This window comes from Crinia signifera, chromosome 4 (genome assembly GCF_055691185.1).
Source record: "Crinia signifera chromosome 4, ASM5569118v1, whole genome shotgun sequence".
Classification (NCBI taxonomy): Eukaryota; Metazoa; Chordata; class Amphibia; order Anura; family Myobatrachidae; genus Crinia; species Crinia signifera.
In genome coordinates, this window is record NC_139220.1 from 111,868,143 (window position 1) to 111,892,072 (window position 23,930).

General features: G+C 43.3%; 1 protein-coding gene across 2 annotated transcripts in view; it reads right to left on the reverse strand.

Moving 5' to 3' along the window:
• Positions 1-1,568: 1,568 nt before the first annotated feature.
• The window catches only part of NUP37 (nucleoporin 37), a 46,803-nt gene continuing 24,441 nt past the window's right edge, over positions 1,569-23,930 (reverse strand). For both annotated transcript variants that reach the window (XM_083182248.1, XM_083182247.1), the window contains 5 exons: positions 18,072-18,162; positions 13,237-13,418; positions 5,374-5,424; positions 4,835-4,928; positions 1,569-2,397 (listed from right to left, as the gene is read on the reverse strand). In XM_083182248.1, coding sequence (XP_083038374.1) covers positions 2,284-2,397; positions 4,835-4,928; positions 5,374-5,424; positions 13,237-13,418; positions 18,072-18,162 — 532 coding nt within the window. In that variant the 3' untranslated portion in view covers positions 1,569-2,283. The remainder of the gene's footprint in view (positions 2,398-4,834; positions 4,929-5,373; positions 5,425-13,236; positions 13,419-18,071; positions 18,163-23,930) is intronic.

Genomic DNA, 23,930 nt, shown 5'->3' on the forward strand with positions numbered 1-23,930 from the left:
GTAATCGCCGTCTCAGACGCACGTTCATTATATTAATCGCAACCCCAGAAATTATATATATATATATAAAATATAAATGTGTATGTGTATAGAGACATGTGTAAATAACCCCAAACGAAAAGACAAAGAACCGTAAAACTGACTTAAACCAGTTTTACCTCATGGCCAAGAAGACACTCTACGTGGACAGGAAGACACCACAGCTGGACATCTGAAACCAAAGTAATGAGGAACCAATGAGATGACGCCTGGTCTCTGTCTTACCCAATGACCATCAAGACTGACCCTCCAGCCCCTTTGCTTTACAAAAAAGCTGCACTGGCTTCCTGGACACGTGATCTTACAGAACACAATCCTAGGATCCAGGGGGTAGAGCGTGCGATCATATCTCTCTGCCTGTGACAGTAATCAATATATTTATATGTATGTTTGTTGCACTGTGTCAGCTGTAATCCTGTTCCATAGTCACTGCGTTTGTTTAAACCATTTATGTAATACCTATTCATTGTATCTTTGTATTGTAGAATTGTTCCTGTATATTGATTGTTACCCTCTTATCACCTTTGTCCATTAAGGACTACAATATACTAGGACACGGGGTTAGATCCGTGATCCCAATATAACTGATTGATTGTGCGTATCAATTCCTTTATAAGTACATAGCGTATGAGACGCTTTAAACGGTTTTCTTATTCTCAGGGAGGATAAGAGTAAATGTATATGAGACAGAGACAATGTTTGTGGTTGCACCTATTCATATGTAAATGTATTTTACAACCTTTCACAGTGTCTGTGAAAGGAGATGCCTTAGACACAGCTCCACTGCTGTAGATGAAATTATGACATGTGGTTGCTAGGGGTAACGTGAAAAGGTAACAAATGAGTAAGGGTAAGGAAACAGCGTAACTATTATATTGTCAACTGGATTATGAAATATTGAACATTTAAGCACCTCGCTCAGCACATTTCCCCGTGTGTATGGGGCTAGACACTGGTAGGAAACTATGTTTCTGTACTGTGAGAGGAAAGTGGAATAAACAGCTCATGCCCTTGCAAACACGGAAGACTTTCATAAATGAACATCCCATGTCACCTGGAGCCGTAGCCCCATTCTTGTGAGGTAACAATATTTAGCACTGTGCCACACGATACTTGTAACTCCATGCATTTAGGGCATTGTGTATTCAACTATTTTCCAAAATCTGACATTTTCTAGACTTGGACATGATCCCCCATTTTAATTATGAACCTCAAAAAGGCCTCACAAATATCCCAGGTCACTAAGCAATGTCCCTGAAGCATAGTATTGCAAGAGGATTACTATACTCCAGGCATGTCCAAACTATGGCCCTCCAGCTGTTGTGAAACTAGAAGTACCATCATACCTTGCCACAGTTTTGCTATTAGGGAATGCTAAAACTATTGCAAAGCATGCTGGGATGTATAGTTTCACAAAAGCTGGAGGGCCATCGTTTTACTCCATGAAGATTGTCAGGAGAGGACCAATGGCAACATTAATGAATGGTGAACTCTGGGAGCAGTCGATCATAGAAAGAAACTAGGTAAACTTATGAGAAGAATCATTTTATTCATTCATCCATTAATATTTACATTATAAAAAAAGAAAAAACTACTGTATAGCATTAGAGTGACTGATATTTGCAGCATACATACACACAGGAATTGTACAGCAGAGTATACAATTCTTAGAATGCGGTGCTACAAAGCAATAACCATTTTGTAACCCAATGTTTTCATGACCTGAAAGGGGATTTCTGGCAGTGCCCAGTTGGTTCAGAAGGCCCAATTAAACCATGGCATAGCAGATTTATTCACTTGTTCTGTTATACTGCAGCTCTGACATTACTGGGAAATGGAACAGATTGGTTACAACACGCAATGACTTCTTTATTGCTTTAAACTTGAATCAGTTTGTTTTGGCACTTCGGAGTGCAGTCAGACTCTAAGGAAACATGGGAATGAGGGAGAAGCACAAGCTGAGCCACCCTAGGAAAAATACATTAAATTTATAATCAATGGTTTAATTTTGTCTCAAAGCCAATGCAATGCTTTGTGGATCATCTTTACCTCTGATAAGCAAAAGAGTAACTGCAAACAGGTTTGGTCTTTTATATTCTTTCTACTACATTTCTTTCATTAAATACATATAATTGTAACTTTAGCATGGAGTTACAGTAACCTTTGCAGGAAGGGTTCAGAACCCAAATACAGTAAAAAGCAAATGTTTATACAAAGTAAACAACGTTTTATCACTCCGTGCAGTTACATTTCGGTAAGCCAGAATAAAAGTTTGCGGTAACCTCCAACTACACAGAGAGGCAATGACCGGTGCCAGCTGAGTCCAGATCCCACAGGAGCAGTGCCAATGAGGATGGGCTGAAGAGATAAGAAATTGCACAAGGTAAATGTCAATGCTGGAAACGTGTAGCAAACAACAAGAAGAAAGTTGCAAACATGATAAAATTAAATATGTATGTACTGTATACTACATCTGGGTAGGTTCAATTCCAGCCTTTGGTAATGTCTTCTTATTTAGGAATAGAGCATCTTATATAGGGTAAAGGAGAAGGATATACAAAGTGGGCAGAATCTTGACAACATTCCTTAAGGAGCCCACACAGATGTAGCCACACTCTTCTCGTGACATGGGGAACCATGTGACTTAAAACACTGGGCTACATCTATGCTGCAGCCCCATGCATTTCCTAAGGCCATGCATGAATGCATGCAACTAGGACACCTGGCAGGCAAAGCTGAGCATGGCTAAATGTGTACAACATCTATCGGACATTTCCCCATTCTGCTTTTGCCTGGGTCAGGAAATTGGCCAAATCAAACATGTTGGACAATCTCAAATTTGATGTTTCCGACCCATAAATGATTGGAGAATTAGGGATTTTTAACATGCTGAATTTTGTTGATATTTTTTCATGAAGCTAGCTAGTTGAATTCTGGGTAATAAGTGTATTACAACAGTTCACATACTTGAAGGGGTATCTTAACCGAAGAAACTGTTTTTCAACATCTTGGTATAATTAACGTTAACCGGTATTTTACAAAAAGTAAAAAAAAAAAAAAAAAAAAAAAACACATAAAGTTTATAACAACACTATTAATGTTGTCTGAACATTATATATAGTTAACTACTGCATTTTAAAAAACAAACACATAAGATCTTGGCGTCAAGAGCTATGTCATTATTCAGATAGATACCGTGACTAGGAGGACCTAGGACAACAGATCTGGTCTATGCCTATTGTCTGACTCCTGGTCCCACTGATATAGGAAATCAATTATTTGATTTTGCTATGATTTTTTTTTCTTCAGTCTCTTGTTTTAAATAAATCATCAGGGGGAGTATCTTGATTTTCTAAATTCCAAGATCTGATGAACAGCTCTGAATAAGTCATTTACTCACTTAACTACTTTTTCGCAGGATCTTTAAAATCAGACTCTTCCCGATTTTGGCATCATCAGAATCAGAAAAATTAAATCTGCATTAACTGTTGATTACGTATTTTTGGACTGGTATAAAACAATACGGTCTAAAAAAAGATGTTTAAAACCTAATGCAGTCCTCTCAAGTGCCTTGGCCTAAGATAGAACTTTCAAGGACCTCTATGGTCCCAGGCAAAGAGAATGTAGAACAAAGGACATCGGGCTATGTACTGCCTTAGTCCATATTCCGTGAAACTATATAGTTACTTCATGTGATACCCAATTACTCTGCCTAGACAGGTCATCTTTTATAAACTGAAGCTATAGATAGGGCCAAAAACTTTGGCCAAGAGCAAGCAGTTTTTACCCAATAATTTGTAAAAAGTTTGGGCAATTCCATCTCCTTCTCAGTGGCCTACTACACCCTCCTCTTTCTGGTCCAACTATGCACCAGACCTTGACAGCACCCCTAAGCTGTACAAATACCAGGTTTTTGTAGTTAAGGAAAGGACAGAAAACTAAATGTGAAGGCAAAACAAAAAAGTAGAAATAAAACGTATACTAGCCTTAAGCTGAGATAGTCCTTTAGCGCTCAGTTTTATAATGAGAAAGTGGATAGAGGACATTTATATTAGAAAAAGTTAGCCTGTTAAGTGTTAGATCCTCAACCCACACTATATTAACACATGGTCAAGAAGTGTCCCTAGATGAAAGAAGAAGACATACAGTAAGCAGATCTATTCAATGTTACCATGCTGTTCATTTACACTGCTCTCTTATGGCCCCCATCCTCTACGGTGAGGTATTGCAGGCATTAGCTCGCATGCAATACGCTACCAAATCACCCGGCAGCTGCCGGGCAGCAGGATCGCATGACCTTTACGAGGTCCTTTTTCATACAATGTATCGTATGCCATTCTAGCAAGGGCTACAATTAATGTTCATGGCAGCCTATAGGATCTGCACATGGGAATGTGCCTCACATTGCAAAAGCAGGAACAGGACATGTGATGATTCACTTTTCATGCAATCCTTCACAGCAAAGTGTCGGAATTGCATAAAAAGTGGCCATATCGCACTAAGGGCTGGCGGCTAAACCCCCCAAAAAACAACACAGGACAGGTCTAATTTAATAGAACATACATGTCTAGAAGAAACGCGCATCGATGCATAGAGTGTTGCACTCCTTATGTAACAAGGAGGAAAAAAAATGCATGGTTACACTTTTATCTCAATGGAAAAAGAGAAACATATCCCAGCAGGCAAAAACAGACTTGTACAGGGCCAGCTGGAACCCTTTCTGCAGTAAAAAAAAAAACTGTAAGCTGATAAAACACATCATCCTTAAAAACTGTACTTTGTTACATAATCTTACAAGAGGATGCCCTAAATGATGGATGAAAAGTTGGGTGTTCGTCTTTCCTGGACATCCAGTGGTTGCAAACAAGTTTTCATTGCACTTGGACCACCTGGATAAAATAAAAAAAATCATCAATAATGTCTGAAAGAAAAAAAAAAGTGTGTGTTCTTGAGCAGATGATGTAATGTGTTAAACTTTCAAGGTGGTGGTGGGGAGTGTAAACCAAATGCTTTTATCTTGCACCACTCTGAGCCAGTGAACAAGGCTGAGTGGCAAGCTTAGCAGTCCCCTTAATTAGCAGAATTGCTTTGCACAGATTTACTGATGTACAGCAAGTCAGGTCACTGCTAGCAACAACTTTTGCCCACTGTATAGATTTTTATTTTTTAACAGAGCTACACAAACAGAAATCAAATAAAAAAACAGTGTAATTAGAAAGATGAGCAGGCTTGAAGAGGGGGACTAAAGTAACACCGATGGTACTGGTACTGTAGAAACTTGTATAAATGGATACATGTAAAATGGGATTTAGGGAAGTAAAAAAAAATATGCACCTGAAATATCTTGCTCTGTCAGAATGCACAGGCTTATTGTCTTGGGGGTAACTAAAATGAACAGAAAAATGTTAATCAGTATTAGATTATTTTAATATTATACAAATTGCTGTGTAAAAACAAACCTACCCAGTTCTTGTATGCTACAAGCAGCCTGTATTTTTCTTGCATTGCAACATGGTTGGCACCTAAAAACTTTGCATAAGACCCTCAGTGTGCAGTTGAAAGAAATCCAGGCAACATGGTAACATGTTTGAGCCAAAGTACAGCTTTAGGATGGATTGTTATATATGTAGAGCTGTATCCTAGTTACAATTGTAGAGCTTCTATACCACTAGGTTTACAGTACACTATATAAAATAGAAGATTCAAGGACCTCTAACAGCAGTAGTTGGTATATATTGTATATGATGTTACAAGAATAACTAGTAACATGGGCGTTTTTTTTTTGCCAAAAGGAAGAAAAAAACAACAAAGTACTGAAAATCAAAAGAATGACTATTTGGGACACGTGGCTAATAAATGGTGCTGCTGCCGCATTTGGCCACTCCCTTAGCATCCTCTACCCTTCTATAATAATCATACAGTATTACTTCACTTATATCCATAAATACTACCCCCAGTAGCCACTGGTGTTCTCCTCATACATCAGTGGCATAACTAGAAATGTTGAACCCCTTTAATAATGATCTGTTTACCTACATCAGGCATGTCCAAACTATGGCCCTCCAGATGTTGTAAAACTACAAGTCCCATCATGCCTTGCCACAGTTTTGCTATTAGGGAATGCTAAAACGATTGCAAGGCATGCTGGGATGTGTAGTTTCACAAGAGCTGGAGGGCCATAATTTGGACATGCCTGACCTACATGTTCGTTGCCAGGGGTTAGTGCTTACAGCAAACCAAGAATCCAGCACTTCTGGGCACACACAATGCTCTCATGAAAGAAGCTAGAGGTCCTACTGGACCTCTAGTATCGGTGTCCTCCAAGGTGGCAGACAATTTTGGAGGGCCGACGTCAGCAGACGGCTGCATGGAATCTGCAAAGACCATGCGGCACAGACTCCTCCTGCGACTGCTTGAACTGCGGTGGCATTACTGCATATATTCACAGAAAGGAATTTCAATGGAAAACTTCTAACTCACAGGCGCATTGGATAGTGCTATGGCGTCACAATTACACAGTAATTGTCATTTCTTCTTTTGCAACAGTTTTCGAGTTTTAGGACTTTGCAAGAGCCAAGTTGTGTACAGGGTGAGGCCAAAAAAAAAAAAAAAAAGAAGAAAAAAAAACAATCCACCCAAACTTTAATGGCTAACAAAACAGGCATGGTAAATTCTATTTAGAATTTTAGTACATAATCTAAAAAAATATTTCAGTTGTTTTGAATAAGATATCATAGTTTCATGGTATATACTGTAGCAGTCTTCAGTTCATTAATGGTTTTTGTCCTATGTTTGTAGACCGCAGCTGTCAGATGGCCCAGTTGGCTTTGTAGAAGCCTTTCCTTAAGCGGACGAGGATAGTTTTCCACTCGGTAACTTATTATAGTCAAACAAATTAAAATGAGCTTTGTCAAGAAACTGCAGCAATAACACCAGACATAACCCGTTGTTATGCGAAACCTCAGAGATCATCTACAAATGTGTATCACAAATGTACTTTTAAGTAAGGCCCCATACACACCAGAAAGATTAGCTCACGATTAGGGCTAATTTCGACCGTTGTAACGACGGTTGTGCATGCATTGTGGGTCAATCGTTCGTTTTTCACTCACAATCAGGATCGTTTGCGACGGGATGCGCGCTCCCGTCACGTCGTGTGTCGCATTGGAGATTTTGCCTCCTGCAGCAGAATCTCCAATCCGACCGCAGGTCGGGTGCTGATTGTATGCACATCTGAAGCACATTGTGTGTGCTCCCGTCGTACGGACCGTCGTTCCAATCCGGCTTGTTTATAAAGACACTCCCACCGCAGCCATTTTGCCTCGTGGATGCCGCAGACAGCACAGCTACGGAGGTTCTCGGCGTGGGAAGCTGCCAAAACAAAAAACAGGTATGTGAACTGCACGCAGCCCTCTACAAAAGCCCTTCCCCACTGTCCACCAATGGTGCCCACCTGTAATGTGTCCCCACTGCCCACCACTGTTTGTTGGTCACAGCACAGCCCACCCCACCTGTATGTGTCCCCACTGTCCACCAATGGTGCCCCACCGCAGGTTGCACAGTGTGCCAGGCGCAGCAATGTAAACAGGCCGCCGCAGGCCACCCCACCTGTAATGTGTATCCACTGGCCTGCTAATTAGGACACAGCAGCCCACCCCACCTGTACTGTGTATCCACTGGCCTGCTAATTAGGACACAGCAGCCCACCCCACCTGTACTGTGTATCCACTGGCCTGCTAATTAGGACACAGCAGCCCACCCCACCTGTACTGTGTATCCACTGGCCTGCTAATTAGGACACAGCAGCCCACCCCACCTGTACTGTGTATCCACTGGCCTGCTAATTAGGACACAGCAGCCCACCCCACCTGTACTGTGTATCCACTGGCCTGCTAATTAGGACACAGCAGCCCACCCCACCTGTACTGTGTATCCACTGGCCTGCTAATTAGGACACAGCAGCCCACCCCACCTGTACTGTGTATCCACTGGCCTGCTAATTAGGACACAGCAGCCCACCCCACCTGTACTGTGTATCCACTGGCCTGCTAATTAGGACACAGCAGCCCACCCCACCTGTACTGTGTATCCACTGGCCTGCTAATTAGGACACATCAGCCCACCCCAACTGTACTGTCTTCCTAATGTCCTTTTAAGAAATAATAATACATTTAATTTTCCTTCATTGTGTGAATGTATATTTATTGTTAAATATTTTTTTTTTGGGCAGACATGTCACAAGCCATACAAAAAGAAAGAGAGTTCATTGAGGCATTCATCGAACAATACAGGGAACATGAGTGCCTTTGGAAAACCAAATCAAAGGACTACAGCAATAAAGTAAAGCGCAGTCAAGCCCTGGAGGACCTTGTCCAGTTCAGCCGCAGTCACAACCCAGATGCCAACTCCGAATGGGTCAAAAAGAAAATCCAAAACCTGCGGACTGTGTTCCTCAAGGAACACAAAAAGATACAGGCGTCCAAAAAATCAGGGGCAGGAGCAGCAGATGTCTATGAAACGTCCCTTTGGTACTACGACCTGATTTGCTTCACCTTGAGCCAGGAGTTACCAAGGACGGGGCTTTGCCTCATGGTAGAGAGCGAAACAGATGACGTGGTGCCAGTACAGGATGAAAGTTCACAGGCCTTATCGGTAAGTACCATCCCACTGATTACACAAGTTTTTTCAGTTTTTTGTCTCCACTTTAAATTCATTTGCCGGCCAATTATATGTGGTCCTCCTGCCAAGGGACAGCACCCACTCCATTGAAGTAGGCCTTGTACTCATCCCTGACCTGTTTGGCACGCGCACTCCCTCGATACTGCAGTGCCGGCGTTTGCAGGGATGAGATTGGGGCTACTTCCCTTGGCTCTTCTGGGTCCTCATCAGGCGCTGGTCCACTTTGGCGATTGGGCCTTTCTTTCCGGCGCAACAAATTGTGCAGGACACAGCACGCCATGACGGCCCAATCTATTTTGTCCAGGCGCAGGTTTATGGCCGTGTGGAAAATGCGAAATCGGCTAGCCATGATACCGAACGCACTTTCCACAAGCCGCCGTGCCCTGGACAGCCTGTAATTGAAGACCCTTTTGTCGTGGTCTAGTCCCCTTTTGGCATATGGCTTCATGATGTGTTCATGAAGTCCAAATGCCTCATCCGCCACGAACACAAAATTCAGACCATGTTTGGTTTCCTGGACTGTCGGCAAGTGCATGCTGTTGGAGACGAGCCTGTGGTAGAACTTTGTGTCCTTCAAAGTTCCACCATCTGAGGCTCGCCCATTCCTGCCGACATCCAGAAAAATAAATTCATAATTGGCATTCACCACAGCCATCAGCACTATGCTGAAGTACCCTTTATAATTAAAGTAATAAGATCCACTGTGGGGTGGCTGGTTGATGCGCACGTGTTTGCCGTCAATAGCTCCTCCACAATTAGGGAAATTCCAAGTGTCCTCAAATTCCGCAGCAATATCTTTCCACTCTTGCACGGTGTTGGGGAACTGGGAGAAAAAGAAATAGAAAAAAAACATTAGTTTGACATGTCTTTGTGTTTTTTTTTCAACAGACCACAAGTACAGAAAAAGAGATCTGCACAAACCCACCCCTGGAACAGTCTGGCCCTGTATCCTCAGGTACATTTAGCGGAGTGCCAGAAACACCCACACCGCCGGTAACGACCCAAAAAAGAAAAAAAAAAAGATGTAAGCCGGTCCATGAACCAGAGGATGAATTGCTACAGCGAGCTGAAGAGGTGCTGCGTAGGCCCCCAGACCGTTTTGACACATATGGGAAATATGTGGCAGAGAGCTTACGCCAATTGGAACCCGCACAACAGATGGCTTTTGAACGTGTCTGCAGTGAGCTGGTGTTTATGGGTCGCATTCGCCGTTTGTCATTTCAGACGCATTTGGCCGGCCTTGTACCGTGGGAAGATACACCATCCACCAGTACCGAATTAACATCGCCCATCCCTGCCTCGTTGCAGGAAACAACACCAACTAGCGGACAATCCTCTAGCATATCAACCACACCTCCTCGCTACACCCATCTGTACTCTTCATTGCTGGAAGAGGGTACGGGGACTGATGACACCCCTGTTTTATTACAGGATTTGTCGTAAGATGCTATGCATTTTTTCTGATGCTGCATGTTGCAGCTTCTTGTTTGGCTGTATGTTCAGTATTATACTTTTTTGGGCACTTTGCTTATATTTTATCTGTGATGTCACCATTGCTGCATGCAGGGTGCAGTATTGCAGATGCTGCTTGTTGCACAAATACTGAAAACACCTTCCTGCAGCTGTGGTGCATAGTTCAGAGCAATGGGGCCGGGACTATTGCTTCTGTTCTATGCACCACAGATGCATGAGGGTGTTTTTATGATCTGTGCTACATGCAGCATCTGCAATGCTACCTGTGACCGCATGGCAAGGTGACTTCTGTTTGGTTGTATGTTCAGTATTATACTTTTTTGGGCACTTTGCTTATATTTTATCTGTGATGTCACCATTGCTGCATGCAGGGTGCAGTATTGCAGATGCTGCTTGTTGCACAAATACTGAAAACACCTTCCTGCAGCTGTGGTGCATAGTTCAGAGCAATGGGGCCGGGACTATTGCTTCTGTTCTATGCACCACAGATGCATGAGGGTGTTTTTATGATCTGTGCTACATGCAGCATCTGCAATGCTACCTGTGACCGCATGGCAAGGTGACTTCTGTTTGGTTGTATGTTCAGTATTATACTTTTTTGGGCACTTTGCTAATATTTTATCTGTGATGTCACCATTGCTGCATGCAGGGTGCAGTATTGCAGATGCTGCTTGTTGCACAAATACTGAAAACACCTTCCTGCAGCTGTGGTGCATAGTTCAGAGCAATGGGGCCGGGACTATTGCTTCTGTTCTATGCACCACAGATGCATGAGGGTGTTTTTATGATCTGTGCTACATGCAGCATCTGCAATGCTACCTGTGACCGCATGGCAAGGTGACTTCTGTTTGGTTGTATGTTCAGTATTATACTTTTTTGGGCACTTTGCTAATATTTTATTCGTGATGTCACCATTGCTGCATGCAGGGTGCAGCATTGCAGATGCCTCAAAGCTTCACGTGGTGCATAGTGCACATCAATGGTGCCGGGACCATTGCATCTGCACTATGCAACACGTGATGTAGCCAAAAAGTGCATTTTTTTCAAAAAAATTTACTTTTCTCTACCTCATGCCAGGACAGAGCTGTAATAGTAGCAATACTGTTTTTGTACCTTTTTTATATTTCTACAACAAAAAATTGTCTCTACCTCAGTACATTTGTAAAAAAATATTGCAGTCTTTTACTTATTTAATAAAAAAACAGTTATTTTCACTACACGTGTCTAGTACATTTTTACTTACCTTGCAATACTGATGCTGCAGGACCTTCACGATGGCTTTACAGGTCTCCGGGATGATGAGTCCCAACGCTTGCGGGGAAATGATGGATCCAAACTTTAGGTCCGCCAGCGATCGTCCTGTAGCCAAGAAACGGAGGGTCACCACCAGCCGGTCCTCAGCAGGGATAGCCATCCGGTACTTGGTATCCTGCTTCTGGATGTGGGGGGTGACCAGACGCAGCAGCTCCTGGAAGGTCTCATCGTCCATGCGAAGGAAATTCCGATAATCCTGGGGATTATTCTCGCGAATCTCCATCAGCAGGGGCATATGAGACCGCGCCTGTCGGCCCAGGAGCCACTGCTTGGTCCAGCAAGATCGAGCCTTCCTGCGCTGGGCCCTCATCCTCCTCACCCTGAGCACAGCGTAGGAAAGCAGGAAATCTTGCTGGGCAGAATCCATAACGCAAATAGCAGTATGGGAAAAGCAAAAAGCAAACTTTGTAGTGCAAAGCAAAAACAAAGCAGCCAAAAATAGCAATGTGCAGCGTTCAGCAGGTATACACCAAGCCTCACTAGTCACAAAGCAGAAATGAGGTCCTGCAAAATGGCCCCTAGTCTTTGTACCCCCTCTGCTAGCCCAGCCCATATTCTTTGTTTTCTTTTTTCCTTCCCCCTTGCCCCACTATGCTAGCCCTGCCCCTTATTAACATTTTAAAAACGACTGTACCACTGTACTCGCGATTTACTAACGATCCGCACATCCGACGGTCGTACGACCATCGTTACCGATGTCGGATCGTTAGCTAATCGTGTGCACCAGGGAACATGATCGTTCCCTAGTCGTTTACCGGCAGCGGGAGAGCGCACCAGGAAAGTGCACGCCAAATCGGTAGCCGATCGTTAGACGATCCTGGTCGTTCTGGTGTGTATGGGGCCTAAGGTACACACTAGACAATAATATTAACAATTCTGAATATTATGACGGATGTTCATATTGCCTAGTGGGTATGCACCAGGCTGTTGACGATGAGTACCCCTTTGTGTCATCAGCGACATCCTCCATCCATTACTTACTAAAATTTGAAATCGCATTTACATGCCTTTTTTTTTTTTTAAATCAACTGGCAGCAAATTGGCAGTGACCAGTGATCAGGTATACACCACCAGCTTTAGTAAAATCCCAAGGATAGGTTCGGTTATGGCGCTTTCAATCACTCTTTTTGTGGGAGCAGCTAGACTGAGTAGTCCAATCTCATATAGTAAACCGTTTAGTAAAATCCCGCCTTGCGAATAAGTGTGTGGCTAGTGAAAAATTTGCAGCGGAGCAAATATTTCCCAAACCATTTGTAAGATGCTCACCATCAATTGATTTTTCCACCAGTCTCCACTGATAGCAAGCTCCATGTAGCCTTGGACTTACTTGACGTTTGCGTTGACATTAGCCTAATTGAGGCCAGAGCCGACATCACACACCCATAAAACGGCCGGTTATCACCCCCAGACACCGGCTTCCTGACGATCACCTAGCAAACTGCTAGCAAAGGTACAGGACTTCGCTTTGTGGCCCAAGTGCATGCACAGTGTACCTGCAATTCCCTCAGCAGCGTTCAGGACTTGAACAACAATTTCTATGCATATTTATTTAGTATGGACTTGAGAGGTCAACTTAAGCTTAATTATTTACAATGCAATCAGCACTGTAATATGATGTATTTGCATAGGCAGTTTGTTTTATTTTATGAATTAAGAAAAGGGGGGGGGAGGCAGCAGAAACTACTAAAACAGAATATAAAAAGGAAGCATTAAATGTAAGCAAACACTAACCTGGAACGAGCTATCTCCCAGATTACCCAGTCATTCCCTGCAACTGCTCCTACTCTGAATGTATTTCTTAAGCACCAATCGGCAGACATGAGAGGCATCTGCATGGACTCTAGAGACAGAATGGCTTGGTTTGTTGTCAAGTCATAGAACCGTATGGTGCCAGTCTTCTCGGCTACCATCAGCTGGAGAAAAGGGAAAAGATGTTTTACTGTTGAGTATTTATATGCAAATGCTAACATAACCAAATCATTTTACAAGACTAAAAAAGCCACATAAGTGACACACCTGTGTGGCAGGTCAATTTTAAATATATGTATCTCTGACTAGGACACTAAGGGGATGATTCTGGTTGACGCAGAAAGCTGCAAGGATCGCAGCTTACCAGGTGCCAAAAAGCCTGCCCCACAGAGAATCTGCCCCCCCCCCCCCCCTGCCGTTTCCGATGTGTACCAAAGTCACATCCCCTCACATGTGCCCGCAGGAGGAGAGATAATTTGCTGGTCGCCGGCTTGCAAATAAAAGTGAGTGTAAACTGAATTTTATTTGCATGTGCTGGGACGAAGACAGGGCGTCATGTGACACACCCAGAGTTTTCATGGGCGTTCCCATGGGCGACACCAGGTACGTGCGAACAGCTTTGCGACTATGGAAGTCACCGAAGCAGTTTGCCCAGTGAACCTGCACATGCGCATAAACTATTATGCGCATAAACAAAACATTGGTCCCCGTGCGAGCAAACTAATCAGAATGAGGTCCTAAGTTACTTCATTGTTACATGCATCTGTAGCATGCAACCAGCTTAGCTGCTTTTACATTTCCCAGGAATACCTTGATAAAGCTGGCGTTAGTCCAGCGAAACACGTTGGTGGTGCTGCTACACTTTTCTGGATCCAGGGTGTTTTATTGGATAATCATCTACCCATTTACCTGACCACAAGGTCCCCACTTTTTTGGAAGCTCCTCACCCACGCATCTCCCAAGGTGGATACAAAATACGGTGAGGTAGAAGGTAGGCTCCAACACCAGCCACTCCCTCAGCCGATTTATAAAACCTTCAATTGCTGTGCTTCCCTGGGACTTCCTCTACAAATCGGGACTAAAGTGTGTGTGGACATTGCAGGTCACAACAACCCTGATTGTGGATAACTTTAACCACGTGAGATCTGGATGACTAATCCCCCACCTTTTACATATACATTACCAGTGTTTTATGCATATCATTTTATTGTGAATTTTCTTTACTCTATTTGCGCTTTTTATTAAATTTGTATTTTTTAAACACATTGATTCACCCATCATTAATTCCCAGCGCTGCTTTCTGTAATTTTGATTTCGTTTTTACATTTCCCAATCTGTTGCTTGTTTTGGATTGTACAAAACAGTGTTTTGAAAAAAATAATTTTAATTGGTGCAAAAGTTGAGGAGGACATAACTTGATGATTATTGACATGAGCAAACTCTATAGCAGTCTATTTGAGCAGGACTAAGTGTTCCCCCCCCCCCCCAATATCTAGGATCAAGTAATTAGCCAGCAAGTGGGCATCTGTGAGTGCAGTTTAGCTCTTGCCTCTGCCATCTTTACTACACTGTTGTGGTGATCAACCTCTTCAAGATCATGAAAAGGGTGTGTGTGATTATATATATATATACGCAATGTTTTAATCGCGTCGCATCGCATGCCATGCACCCGATGCCATGCGATGTGACGCGATTTTTGGCCCCTATACGATGAAAGATTGTATAAGCACCCTAAAGGGTGCTTTTAAGCACCGTAATGGGTGCTTACAATGTTAAATGCACCTCCACTATAAACGTGAACCCGAAGCGTGGCGAGCGCAGCGAGCCCGCGAGGGGCGGCGGTACGCGTCCTTCGACCTTTTCATACCCCCACTATCCACGCCGGCGTGGAGTTGAGAATAGAAAGTGTGGCGAGCGCAGCGAGCCACCGTGCCCGAAACGTGGCCAGCGCAGCGAGCCCCGCGAGGGGACGCGGATACCTTCACAGGTATCGGAGTCCCCTCGCAGCCTTCACAGGTATCCGCGTCCCCTCGTGGGGCTCGCTGCGCTCGCCACACTTTCTATTCTCAGCTCCACGCCGACGTGGATAGTGGGGGTATGAAAAGGTCGGAGGACGCGTACCGCCGCCGCTCGCCACGCTTCGGGTTCACGTTTATAGTGGGGGGGGGGGGGGGGGGGGTGCATTTAACATTGTAAGCATTGTAATGTTTAATCGCATCGCATTGTATGCCATATACAATTTTAAAATTGTATGGCATTGTACAATATCGCGCAATATCACATACCATCGTATGCCTTATGGTATGCGATGCGATGGGCGCCGCCAAAATACAAAAGTACCATATATAGATCTATAAAACAAGCAAAGGAGCGCTCCATAGTGCAATATGTTTTGTAATTTATTGACATATAAAAGGCTTTTAAGAACACGTTAAAGCAATGGGTAACGTACCCTTACTGACGGTTACCACAACCGCAGTGTTTGACAGCGTGGATCTGTGATTCTCACAGAGTGATGGAGATATATATATATATATATCACATCTCAAGTATATCTGAACTGTGAGCCTCCAGCTGTTGTGAAACAACACATCCCAGCATGCCTTGCCACAAATTTAGCATTCCCGAATAGCAGAACTGTGGCAAGGCATGACGAGACTTGTAGTTTCACAACAGCTGGAGGGCCATAGTTTGGATATGCCTGAGAGAGAGATAGAGATATTATCTGACTCCATTAATAAGTCTACATTGACTCAGGGGAGCACCACCACCTCTGACCTTCATTCCCATATCTAGGGCAACATTTTGACTTCAGATGGTTAGGGCGACTCAGGCCACATCAGCCACATTATGGGCAAGTCCATCTTGAACTGATCCATTTGTGGAGAGACCACCTTGTGCCTCTTCAAGATCCTCCAACAGCTTCTTCCACACTTGTACGACCTACCCAATTGTGCAGTTGTGTCTTTGTGCACGATCCAGGGCTACAGGTTAGTTTCGGTCAAGCCAAATATTCTTCTGCACTCCACTAAATACTAAAGTTAATAACTTTGTTAATACTGTCTTGTGGGATATTATCTTTGTTTTCATCACATACTCTAACAAGAATGGGACAGTTTTTCAGAAAGGACAAACAGTCTGCCATAATATTCCAGCGTACATCACTTATAAGCCGTAGTTTGAGCCTTTTCCCACCTGCTCCTTTTTGTGAAGCTGCTGAAAAAAACATTTCTAAAGTGCTTAATAATAGCAATGATATGTTCCTTAACTCCTGGAATGTTGAGGTCAGGTGCAAGAAGGTTCAATAAGGGTGAAGAACATCCATGTGCAATAATATCCAGGTCTGCTCTAATCTTTGGGATACTGGCAGTATTATCAGTCACAAAGCTCTTCACAGAACACTCAAAAGATTCTTCACACAATGTAATACTTTTGGCAGCAAGTTTACTTAAGTACTCTGCAGTATGACTATGGCCTGATGTGTCAATATGCAATACTAAGTACTCACAATCATCTGAAGTAACTGAACAACAAATAATTGGCTCATTATGCACATTGCCCCAGCCGTCAATAGCCATACACACTGTCTAGCCCAGGGGTAGCCAACTCCAGTCCTCGAGAGCTACCAACAGTTACTGTTTTCCAGGTTTCCTCATAGAACCGCAAATGAAGTAATTAGCTCCACCTGTGGATCTTTTAGAATGTGTCATTGAGTAATGAGTGCACCTGTGCACAAGCTAGGTGCTCTGGAAAATGTGAACTGTTGGTAGCTCTTGAGGACTGGAGTTGGCTACCCCTGGTCTAGCCTCTCAACTTTTCCTTGATTTCTTCTTGAACAGACCGACATCTCATCAAGCAACTTTCCACCTACATTATTGCGGTTGGGTGGCTTGTATCCTGGGTAAAGCATCTGCACAAATGTATCATCTCACTAAGTGAATTTGTTGCATAGATGTACCGAGCACATTGCAGGTCAAGAGCTTCTTTTTCTGATTTGGTCTTTTGACTAAAAAGTTATCAAGTGTTGTTGCTTTTGTGGCTTTTCGCTTACTTGCATGTCCAGCAGAAAGCCTTGGTGAAGAAAGTTGGCTGCACATTTCCACAATAGAAGAGCAGAATGGTGCAGGGGTGGAATGTGAATGATGAGACCTAACAGCAACATTCGTTACAGATTCAGTTTCATGAGAAGTTGTACCGTCACCATACCTCCCAATTGTCTCGCTTTTCGCGCAAACGTTCAGGTTTTTGGGGACTTTCCTACACCCTGCCCAGCAGTGTCCCGTGGTGGGGGTGGCAGTTGAGAGTTCCCAGTTACCCGCTGAGCAGCAGTGAATAGACGCTGTGCGTATACATGCCCAAATGTTGGGCTTGCTAGGAGGTCCCGCCGGAGATTGTTCTAAAGTTGGGAATTAAACGTGAATTAAAATTTCCATCATCATCATCATCATCAGAAGCACATTTTTTGTTCTGGTCTTTCATTCTTGTTACAAATCCTTACATTACTTTACTGCATGTTATACATTCTGGTTTACATCCAGATTTACCAGGGACAGTCTTTTTGTTGAAATGTAAGCAAATGGCATCCAGTTTCCTGCCAGATGTAGCCTTATTTACTAACAGCTCATGAGCCAGGTGCACTAAGCTTCAAGTGGAGAGTGATACAAGCAGCCAATCAGTTCCTACCTGCCATGTTACAGACTGTGTTTGAAATATGACAGTTAGGTGATGATTGGCTGGTTATCATTCCAATATTCCAGCATAATGTAATGTGTGCATAATATTGTTAAGTACAAGTGTTCCATTAAACAGGTATATACCTTCAAAGCTTCTTCTGGATGCCATGCCACACTCATGCCTGGGGAGCGCAGCATAAACATAGCAATTTGGTTTCCTACTAAATCCCAGATCCTAAAATAGGGGAAAAAAGAAAAAAAAAATCAAGACATACAAGGTCTTCCCACATATTACCAGACAGTGTACCAGGGCACATACAGAGTCATCAGAATGGCTAAGCTGCATAGTTAACAAGAGTCCCAAGGCCATATAAGCAATTTTTTGTTGCAGTTGCATGGGTATATTTAATAAAGTGGAGAGGGTGTGGAGAGGGGGTCCTTCAGAATCCGGGAGGGTTGCCCACCTTTCTGGGGGGCCGAGAGGGGGACCCGATTTTCGGGAGCCTCCCGGCCATTCTAGGAGGGTAGGCGACCCTGATATATACATACATATATATATATATATATATATATATATATATATATATATATATATATATATATATATATATATATATATATATATATATATATATATATATATATATATATACATATATATATATATATATATATATATATATATATATACACATATATATACATATATATATATATATATATATATATAGGAAGGAAGAGACTGCCACTCAAGGGTCTTTGTAAAAAGCAGTGTATTCACAGGAAAAACATCCAACGTTTCGGGGCTGCGCCCCTTTGTCAAGGTGTATGTGGTAACCTATGTATATATATATATATATATATATATATATATATATATATATATATATATATATATATATATATATATATATATATATATATATATATATATATATAAAATGGAGGAAAGCAATGATAGGGCAGAGACTATCAAAGAAATATTTTCTGCTTAAAATAAACTCTCAAGGATGAAATAAAATATGCATCAGTAAGGATTCACACATATGGATGCTGAAAAACAATGGTAACTAAGTTAAGCAATGTGTTTAAAGCACGTTTATTAATGATCTCATTCCCTAAGCTTTGGGAAAAAAACCCATTACACATGTAAATGTGCAATATGGGTATTAGGAAGTGTTTTAATGAGGAATTGTGGAGAAAGGGTTGTGATAATGGGGGTTATTCTAGTTCACTCTCTGACAAAATCCTTCTTAGATGGACAAAACCATGTGCACTGCAGGTGGGGCAGATGTAACATGTTCAGCCAGAATTAGATTTGGGTGGGGTTTTTCTTCAAAGCGAGATCTATATTGCAGTGTAAAAATAAAGCAGGCAGTATTTATCCTGCACAGAAACAAAATAACTCACCGAAATCTAATTCTCTCTGATTATTTTACACCTGCCCCCCTGCAGTGCACATGGGGGTTTATTCTAGTTCATTCTTTCTGACAAAATCCTTCTTAGATGGACAAAACCATGTGCACTGCGGGTGGGGCAGATGTAACTTGTGCAGAGAGAATTAGATTTGGGTGGGGTTTTTCTTCAAAGTGAGATCTATATTGCAGTGTAAAATCATGCAGTCAGTATTTTCCCTGCACAGAAACAAAAAAAAACTCACCCAAATCTAATTCTCTCTGCACATGTTACATCTGCCCCCCTGCAGTGCACATGGTTTTGTCCATCTAAGAAGGATTTTGTCAGAAAGAATGAACTAGAATAAGGCCCATGGTTTTGTCCATCTAAGAAGGATTTGGTCAGAAAGAGTGAATTAGAATAAGGCCCAATGTGAGTATTTTGTTACTGTGCCTTTTAAATATTACATTTGAAAACACAGATGCTGAAGACACTGGTTCACCCCACGGTGGTTCAGAAGTACAAAATAGGGAAAATTTTAATCATTCCAAGAAATATTCCACTCATTATGCTTTTGGTAGAGGAATTTAGCAATTTCGTGCGTAATGCCTATTAAATTTTTCTCACTGCAGAACTCGTGTTAGCTTTGTTCCATGCAGACTTCAGCCAATGCAGGGGTGGTTGGACTTTTGTAACACGAGATCTACTTTTTGTACATTTACCGGTGATTTACCGGCATTTCCCTCCCAAAAAATATTCCCTTCCCAGTGCAATACACATTATGCCACACAGAATAGGCCAAAATTCGCATTAGGACACAGGTTTTAAGTCAAAATTCACATTCGGACACAGAGAATGTGCCCGAAATTCACATTGACATGTGTCCTCTTAAATATTTTTTCTATATATTTATATACACACACACACACACACACACACACACACACATATGACAGTGCAAAGACAGTATTATACATAATATAAGCGATAGGCCAGGGGCTGAGCATATCAAACAAACTACCAAAGAAGCAAAATATGCCCACCAACCTTACACTGAGGGGTCACATATGCTGTGCCTGACCAACCTGCTACCTAACCTTTAGGGGGAAAAAATAAAACCCCGTTCCCTGGGGCAGTACACCCTCATGACTGCTGCAACAGGCATTCTGAAGGAAATATTAGACGTTGGCATCAAAGCAGATGGTCCACAGTGAGGACAAATGTCATGGCTCATGCAAGGCACATTAACCTGGTACACAGGAGTTATCTGAACTGGGTTCCGGGTGACAGGCCAGCAGAAATTAGGTTGGATGACCACATATGGTCGAGATGTACAAAAAGGTAGGAAGTTCTTAAGGATCAACAGATACTTTTTTCATCATTCACCAACCACGTGGACTATGATTGGGAATAGTTGCAGCAGAAGAGGAGCGATCCACCTTGCCAAAATCTTTGAAAGTGAAGCATGAGGACATGTGCCCCCCCCCCCCCCCCCAAGGTGGGGGGGGGGGGGGGGGGGGAGTTTGAGAGTACCAGATGGGCTGGTATTCCAATTTGTGGAAATTTGTTTCTAGCGGGTGTTCTTGGAGTTCAAGTTACAAGAGGGTGTCCAGTGCTTAGATTATCTGCTTCCTAGGATCTACCTGCCAAAACCTTTTCAGTATTGACTCTAGGACTACAGAACCGGCAAAGCCCCATGACACGGTGCAACCCATTAATACTACCACACACTGGGCTAGATGTACAAAGCTTTAAAAGTAGAGAGTGATAAACAACTAGTCAATTGGCTCCTAATTGTCACATTTCAAACATAATGTAACATGCCAGTTAGGAGCTGATTGGTTGTTTAACACTCTCCACTTTATCACTTCTCAAGGTTTAGCTCATTTTGCCCACAGAGTTACTCACATTAAAATAACAAAATGAACCAGCCTCAATTTCTATGTATTGCTGGAGTAGTAGAAAGTGCCCCTCCACCTAAGCATATTTATTGTTGCGTTATGTTTGGCCCTGATTACCATGTAAAGCATGCTGCCGGTAACACAACGGGGGTTTATGCAGATGTGGTTGGAGTGGCATCCTGCACCACAAAGCATGGATTATCAGTAATTTGCTCATGTGCAACATCCGTTGTGTGTGTGTGTGTTTCAATGGGTCTTGCATCACAGGATAGCAGCAGACCATTATTGTTTGAGCTGCCTTGAGAATCTATCGTGAATGATAATAGAATATGCTGCTCAAATACTTGCCAGGTGGCTGTGCTTAATTCGGTGAATCTCTCTTACTCTTACTCTAGGGGGAGGGGGTGTAGAGGTGTCTGCATGCAATGCTCTAGACAGACTCTCCACAGCAGAGGTTAACTCTGCCTGCTAATCCCTGGCTGCATCCCTATCTTGTCTGGCCGAAGATAACTCAGAAGCTAGCTGAGAAATCACTACAGACAACTGGGAAGCCCATACAGGTGTATCCTGCCCCGATGTTGATGGATTTCGGGCTGGGGATGCAGCACATGAGGGACATAAAATGGCGCCCTCCGCGTGTGGCGTGAACTTATTGCTGCACTTTTGGCACGTAATCTTCTTACCAGCCATCATACACTCAGCAATCTTTCACAGAGAGGAAAGAAGATGGAAATACCGGACAGGAGAGGAGGTATAGAAAAAAAAGGCAGAGTCTGCCACAAGCCAGAAACGCGCACTGTATATAAATATAACTTGCGCCGGCTAAGGGACCTTTTTGGACACAGTCCAAGCCGCCCTGACCTCCTATGTCCCGCTGTGACTCACTGCACCAGGGTCACCGGCACTTCAGACGCCTCGAGGGAGCCGCGGATCACGCTGCTGCTTCAATGGCTGCCGCTCCTACAAAGAAGGAGGAAGCGGAAGTACCCAGCATGCCGCGCTCTCGCTCCTCAGGAATGGCGCTGTATTTAAAAAGTGCGCTGCCGCGGCTTTTTACACTGAATCCCCCGCTAGCGGGAGATCAGCGCTATACTTACCCCTGCCATAGCTTGTCGGGTGCGGCGTGCTGATTGGTCCTCGAGGCGCGCTGCAAGCAGCCGGGACCTCAGGATCTGTGGATCCTGCAGCCGGGTACCGGAGGCAAGCTGCATGCAGCTGCGACCGGACCCGCCGACAGCGCCCTCGTCGCAGGCAGGTAGGGACAGGGAGCTACCTGCCTGTCCTCTTGCTGATTGTAGCATCATTTTACAATAAAAATATATAAAGCTCAGGAGTGAGCCTTGAACGCACCCAGCTCCCGCAGGGCACATGCTAAGACTGCCTAGGAGAGGGAGTAGAAGGGGAGGAGTTAGTCACTGTTAATTTATTCTAAAGTGCCCAAGCTCCCTGTGGTCGCCTTCTATTCCCCACTGTAACTCTACAGTGTCACCTAGTGGAGGAAAGAGAAACAGGTGTAGAACGGCTGAGCAGCGAGATGTTGGCTGAGGCACTGCACTAGAGATCAAGGTGAGGAGCTGAGCTAAACATACCTACTCACACTGAATAGTCACAGCCCAGAACAAAAATGCCAACCGTTACATACAACTACATGGATCTAAGGAGCTTTTACACAGACATATACATAAAAAATTAAGGGGGGTACACACCGGGCGATTCTTTGAAGTGATTTTACCTACATCGTCAAAATCACCCTGTGTGTACACAGTGGGCAATAGCGATCTCCGCAGCGTCGCTATGTCCCGGCCAAATAGACCGTGCAGGCAAGAATGTTCTTGCTACACTGTGTATTTGGTCGAGGCTCCCAGAATGTGGTTAGCGGTCTCTCTGACGGCTTAACTGCATCTTGATACACACAGGGCTCAGACAAAATGGTTGGGACGGAGTCTTGTGTGTACACTGCTTAGGGCCCATACACACTGGGCGATTTTGAGCTGAAAGCAGCTCAGGTTTGTTGTTTGAGCTGCTGTCAGGTCAAAAGCCCCCCAGATCAGCACTGATGCACGCTCCCGCATCACCGCCGGCGGCAGCAGATGGGAGAGTGACAAGGCAGATGGCTTTCCATCGCGTCCTGCAATGGAAAGCTGCCCATACCCTGGAAAATTGCTCACGTGGTCATTTTAAGCCCAGCAAATTTCCCCAACACCATTGTCCAAATAGTGTATATGGACCTTAACACTGCAATGAACTTTAGTAAGTAATACTATAAATGAAGGGGTGGAACATACTTGTGGACCCCAATGTTCCCCCACATGGAGAGATGAAGCAAGGCTATGCTATTTCAGATGTCATCATGAGAACAGCAGATTCTAAAAAAAACAGTGTTCTTTGGATGTTATTTAGGGCCTATTACGCAGAAAGTGGTGAAAAATATGCTTAACTGTGGTTACACAAATGAATGGATGCATGTACTGGCTGTAAAATCGATGTATTACAAGAGACGTGATATATTTGGAGTTAAGGAGAATAAGAGCAAGCTGAACTTTTGAAAACGCTCTTGGTGTTCTTTTAGAATGTACTTGGTTTTTAATATACTTGGCAATGTTTTCTGGTTTGTATCCAATGTCATAACTAGAGACAGGATTATATGCAACAAAAAAAGCTTGAAATATGCATGCAAATATGCATGAAAAATACTTAAAATATGCTA